The sequence below is a fragment of the Bidens hawaiensis genome, unplaced genomic scaffold, assembly GCF_021521415.1.
Source record: "Bidens hawaiensis isolate Kalapana, Puna unplaced genomic scaffold, B.hawaiensis_p1.1 tig00011819_1, whole genome shotgun sequence".
NCBI classification, from domain to species: domain Eukaryota; kingdom Viridiplantae; phylum Streptophyta; class Magnoliopsida; order Asterales; family Asteraceae; genus Bidens; species Bidens hawaiensis.
This window is the reverse complement of record NW_027491940.1, coordinates 492,263-499,226: the sequence shown is the minus strand read 5'-3', so window position 1 is coordinate 499,226 and position 6,964 is coordinate 492,263. Positions and strand designations below refer to the sequence as shown.

The 6,964-nt window shown below is 29.8% G+C and overlaps 1 protein-coding gene across 1 annotated transcript; it reads left to right on the top strand.

Annotated features, from left to right (window-relative positions):
• The first annotated feature begins 2,993 nt into the window (after positions 1-2,993).
• Positions 2,994-4,735, top strand: LOC143539164 (uncharacterized). The gene has a single exon (XM_077032563.1). It carries the CDS (start codon positions 3,596-3,598, stop codon positions 4,508-4,510), a length of 915 nt encoding a protein of 304 aa, XP_076888678.1. The 5' UTR covers positions 2,994-3,595; the 3' UTR covers positions 4,511-4,735.
• Positions 4,736-6,964: the final 2,229 nt, after the last annotated feature.

The following is a 6,964-nucleotide window of genomic DNA, read 5'->3' as shown; positions in this document are numbered from 1 at the left end:
TTGCTGTTTAGTTATTACATGTTTACCTGTTAAATCACTTTTGCACCTTTATTCATCCTATAAACAAAGCTATGTATGCTTTTTCTACTCTCAATGAACAAGTATGCAGCATTATATTAATGTTAGGATTAACATTTTGTAATGAAGACATGAATGCTTCATCTAGACATAATGCAACCAAATTATGTGTCTGTAACATTTGCTCTAGCAAACAATAACTCGCAACTCAATGCCCGCGCCGCGAAGCACGGGTATACTTCCTAGTTATTATTTTATATTTCAGTTTTAGACTTTTACTCAAGAACAAAAGGAATTACAAAATGTTTCTATGCTTAAAAATCCACTTCATGATTGTTGATATAACCACAGTGTCGCCATAATAATTCAAATAGGTGGTGACCATTCAGTTTATATCGTGCTAGGCACACGTAATTATGAAAAAGAAAGATTCCCAAATGTAAAAAATGGTAACGACCCCATATTTCAACTTTATGATAAAAATCACATTATCACATTTATTTATTCTATTTCAAATATTACAATACCATTGGAAGGATCGTCACTAAAATTTCGGATACCATGTACAATTACTAGAATATGACCCCTTAGCATATAATTTTTATCCTCACATAACTACGATAATTGTGATAACAAATAAGAACATAAAGTTACTGCATAAATAAATAAATAAACGCAAAACAAATAGTGTTACCGTGTAGCCAATTAATGGACTAAGGAATAATTGGGTTATGTCTATTTATGTTTAACGGACTATTTTGTTATTTTTGGGTTTTCAGTTGAACGATTGGTTAATCATTATGGGTTAATTATTTGCTGGTCTTTTTTTTTTCCTAAGTAGTAGGCTTAAAAAGTTTTTACTTATTGTTTTAAAACTGGGTTTCCGACGGAACAAGCTCTAAGCGATCGCCTAATCCCCCCCCACAAAACCTAAAGGACGATCTTGATGATTGTATTAGTAAACTTAGATGTCTTGTTATCAACATTATGTTCAAGCAACAGATCACAATGAAAATATATTTTCGTTACAACTTTTATAGTTGCGACAATTTGATGGATCAGAAAACTTTGTCAATCGAAAGCAATAGATACTCGTGTTATTAGAAAACTTTGTCGATCGAAAGGCTGAACAAACACACCGGACTATGGACCATCTTCTAGTCCTGCACATACCTTTTATCCTTTTTCTTAAATTGTTGCGTGGGAAATTTTGTAAGGAAAAAGTGAAGCAAACTACATATTCATGGGACATAGGGATAAGACTAAATATCTTTTATTTTTCATAAAGGTTCTTGTCTCAAAAGAAGCCAGATAATCTCTTTTTGAACCAGAAACTATTTATATGAAGCCAATCAATACTATCTTTGAATTGATAGTTTTAGTGGAAGTTAAAACTTAAAAACAATATTTATTTTTAAATATAACAAACAAAATTGTCACAAACACATCTAGTTACATATAAAATACAAGACTATTTACTAACCAATACACAATCAATATAATGAAAAACACACAAATGTGTGTATACACACGTATATTAGCTTGAGACCTGACTATAAAAGGATAATTAATGAAAATATAATATTTACTAAATAAGCAAAATACAAAAAACACCAAGGGAGAGATAATACCAAACAAAGCGAAAAGAGTTTTCCATGAGATGGAAAATGAAAACTATTAGCCTCACATGAAGTTTGTGAATAAGTGATTGTCTGATAATGATAATAAACATATATATTGAATGACGAAATTAGTGTTTAATAGTTATCAATTTAAATAAACGATAATGAATGATTTTAGGGATTAGTTGATTTTAAATTATAAGAACTAATATGAGGTTTGATAAGTAACAAAACATTATATGTTTTTTTCTCAAGAGAAAACATTGTAATTTTTATTAAAGAGCATAGACATGAGTCACATGATCATATAAATATAGATATATATTATGAATGATATTATTTATAGCTTTAAGTTTTGTTTATAAGAATTTAGCAATTTGCAAAGGTGGTTTATCGGGCCAACGCATGGCCCACCTTCATTTTCGAAATCTAGTCCTCTATTCTAGTCTTCTAGATTATAATCTGGAAACATAAGTAGAAACAACTCAATAAAAAGATACTATTTATTAATCACTAATCAATATATTAATATCACACATACGCTAACAAACATATATAAAAAAACGATTATATAATTGTTTTATATATTATAATTCAAATACAATATATGAACTTGTTTCTTTCAATCTTTCATAGTTTTTTTACTTTTACATATATTAATATTTATGTTAGCTTTAAAAATGGTAGGCCAATAAGATCCCAGTCTACCACTTTCTTTGATTTATTTATCATGAACTTGCAAAGGAGCATTATTGCAATAATGCATGGCAAACAACCACTTTTGAAAGCTAGTCCTCCATCATAGAGTAGAAATTGAAAACATAACTAGAATCCAATGAAAAATACAACACTTTGACCCATGACACCTAGCACAAACCAATGACTTTCCAAATTCTAGCTAAGCACAATAAGGACTATGATTAAAACTTTATTTCATTTATATGTAGTTAAAGACTAGAATGATCACAAGTTGAAAATTAGCTAGAGAGGTTTACAATCAGTTTTCTGATGGAGTATCATAGATGGATTACCGACAACGTCCACTTTCATGTAAGGACTTTAGACGGATGTGTCCATAGGTGAATACACTTTGTTTTGGTGTTGGGTCAACCAAAAACTTTTTATAACAAAGTAATGTTGTAATGAATTAGTTGACATATAGATAAACTCTATACAAGTATGAAGAAAAGTTGTAGAACTATGTAAAATTGTTACATAACCTAGTTTATATTACTAGAATACAAGAATTAAGTGAATAATCTTCATTATAGTTTAAAAAACTAATCAATTTGAAATTGAAAAAGAAAAACTTACATGGCCAAACTATTGATCAATTTCACAAGTTTTATCGGTTTCAACCAACTTTAATTATGTAAACAGCCTATGGAGGGCAGGCTAGTACATTTCTTGTGATGAGATAGTATAAACTATAAAGCAATTGAGCTTTTATTTTAATTAGAAATGAGCCCTTTGTTCTATTGTTTTTCCTTTTGATTTGACAAGTAAAAACAAAGAAACCTCTTAATTAAATGATGAACAAAGCACCTAAATATAACATCTAAAGCCGTCTAGCTTGCTTATGAATCTAATTAACAATTTAAACCTACAACCTAGGCTAGGTTGTCTACTATGTGATCATAGTACATGCTCTTCCAATTATGTAAGGTGTCTTTTCCCCAACAATAAACCATCATTCAAACCAAACCCATAATTGCCAGCAAAATCAAGTTTTAATAACTTGTACTTCATGCATTATAACTTGTAAACATGCCCCGACAAAAACAAATGGGAATACAATGATTACTATAAATAGACATGCATTGTCTCAATTGATCAACCATCCAAGATCCAACTACCACATCAAATTATTGCATGAAAAATACCCATCTTAACATCTCATCTCTTCTAGGGTTTAACTCTCATCCAACAATTTGAGCCTAAATTTCACTCAAATCATGCCGAAAACCGTCCCATCTTTACAAGAAAACAAGAAACCGTTCCACAGGAGGAACGGTTCAGGCGAGATTCATGTATTTGAATCCGCCCGTTACTTTGAGAGCAGTTATGACACCACTCTCTTTCATAAGCATTATATGAGAGAGGATGGTGGAAGACTGAGTCTCGATATCCCTAACACCACCAGACGAAACTCGATTCCATTACAAGCCATGATGATGGACAACCGAAACTCGGTCCCCTTACAAAGCATGCTAATGGATCAAAACCCTATGATGATCAAGAATGATATAAAGAAGCATAAACAGCCAAGCTCACCAGGAGGAAAGTTGGCTCATTTCTTGAATTCTCTTTTCAACCAAACATCTAAGAAGTCTAAGTCCAAATCAAAGTCAACCACATCAACATATTCTATAAAAGATGAAGATGAGAGCCCTAGTGGTTGGAGAAGAAGGAGGAGGTGTAGCATTAGTCTTTTCAGGAGTGGAAATAGTAATTCCAACATTAATGTAAGTGACACAAAATCTACTTATTCAAAAACAACACAACCACAAGCACCAACAAAGAGTACAACAACAACTTACAAAGATCTTAGAGCCTCCACATGTGAAATTACCAAAATGCCCCTCATTGAAAACCACAACAAGAATGAAACCCTAATGATCAAAAGTGTGTTTCCTGAGCCAAAAATAAGTAATGTAAAACATGATGATGATCATCATAAGAAGTTTGATCCAACGGTGGAGGTTAAAGAACTCAAAAGTTTTATTTTTGATGATGGTGGAGAGAGTGATTCAAGTTCTGATCTTTTTGAGTTAACAAATTGTGATTTGGGTTATTATTCAAGTGGTTTGCCAGTTTTTGAAACAACCAGAATGGACAACATTAAGAGGGGTGCACCAATATCTAGCTAACTTGGTCATGGGTCCGAACCATGTTGGAACTGCGTCCGGACCAGACCGGACATGCCCCAAGTTGGATCAAACCTTAATCCCAAAAGGGATCTTTAAGTAAAGGTTCTATATATTAATCATATGTTTCATAGGTGGGGTTTTTTCTATTTTCCAAGTAAATTTTGTTTATTATTGTTTTATTAAATATTAGTTAGTAATTATTTGTTTGGATATTAAATGAGTATGAAAAATTACAAGGGGTTATTTTTAATTTTGGCTTTTGAATTTGTGGTTCCCATATGATATTCTTGTTTGAGTGAAAAATCTTTGTCTCATTATAAAAATATTTGAGAAAATTTTAATATCATTTTAAAAATCATATTGATTGATATTTGACAATAATGTATATGGTGTTAATTTTGAAATGTGTGGATTCTTAAAGGTATCCATCAAAAATATTTTTGCAACTATATACATTATTTGATTGCTATTGATAAAACTTATTTGTCTTCTAGTAATTTGTAGTGTCATATTCCTTCAAAATATTTTGAAAAATAATCAGAAATGACAATATTAAATTTAAAGTTCGAAGGTTTTAATTTTAACAGTTTCTTGAAAATATTTTTATGACCACCAATCAAGGGGAAGATCATGTAAAGTAGAGGTGATTGAATGTTTTCAACCTTTTTCAAAGCAAATATGATTACTTTTATTTGTTTTTTTCATTCATTTTAACTTTACAATAAAAACAATGGGCGTGATCCAGTTCAATTAGTTTAACAACTCCATGACATTTTTCTTGTATACAATTTTACTTAAAATCTATAGATTTAAAAACAAATAACATATATGATCCACACATGAGAGAGAGCTTCTTGATATTGCACCAAATGATCAAAAGCATGGACTTATTGCACACATAGTGAATAATACTTATCAAACATTTTGGTTTTCAAGAACTTAAATCATTCAATACTAAATCATTGTGTTTTACTTTATTAAACAAACACTAGTATTAAATTCTTTGTTGAACAAGTTCTTATCACTCTTTCCAATTTCCATCATAATAATTATATAAATTATAAAATAGTCTTTTTTATCAAAATATTTTAATGCATAATTAGTCTCTACACCTGACTTTATTCTTTTAAACAACTAATAATAAGTATAGTTAGAAACTTAGAAACCACACTATGAGTATATGGACTATTAGTATACATGTCTTAGTTATTTACCATCACAAATACATATATGTTGAAAGTAATCACTTTTCCATTAGCTAGTTTAATAGTAATATAAGTTAAACCTCTTTAAAGCAATGCTGTATTACAAATTGAGGTATGTTATTCTATATATTGTATGTCTTATACATGTTGTAGCTAGGATTTAGTATAATGCATATCATGCTATACATAGACTTTAAAATGCACCCGGGAGAAATATGAGATCACAAAATTGAAATGCAAACTCTTATATCACACATTTTTAGAAGATACACAAAGACATGCCCACACGTGGTTAAATTTATATATCTCAAAGTTATATCACTGTGGGTAAATTTATATTCATGTTCATAGTTTTTGTTCATACATAGTTAGTTATATATGTTGTATAATAAAATCGTGTGTGGTTATAATGCATACACATATACCCCTTGTCCTAAGACATGTGTCGCTTACTACACTTCATTCGTTAAATGACGGTGTATAATTACATTTTGGTCTATATGTGTGGCATGTGTGTGTGACGATGATGACGATGATGATTTGGATAAATATTTTTAAAAAACAGTTCTACACAATAAGGTTAATTAAAGTAGGAAATTGTATTTAATATGTTAAAGCAAATTCATGTCTAACAAATTGAAGTTGTGATAATGTCATCTGACTATTCAATTTTATTGGTATCTTTTAAGGATTAAAATTGTTTTTAAGATACCCATATTTATTGATTTCGTTAATTATGTATCCAGTATAATAGAAAAGAATATAGATGATAAACATAAGTATATAATCTTATATTTTTTTTTTCAATAAAGTCACATTGATTACTTCTATTACTTTGTAAAGTAAAAAAAAAAACTATTAGGGGGCGTTTGGTACAGAGAATGGAATTGTACAGAGAATGATACAGAGAATGGAATTGTAGAGAAATGGAATTAGTCTGGAGAATGAGAATTGACTGTTCTGTTTGTTAGTACAGAGATTTCAGTAGAGAAATATAGCTGAGAATCATTTCTCTTGTTTGGTACACAGGAAATGAACAGAGAATCATATCAACTTTATTATTTGCACAGGTATTTTTTTCATAACAAATATTTATTAAAAAATAAAAAAACATATAAAAACATGCATAAATTTAACCATACACAAGTATCCCATAAATTCAAACATGCATAAACATAGTTTTTAAGCAAAAAAACATCAATCATACTTGCAAGTTAAAAGTACTTCAACCATGGTGAAACCAAAAAAA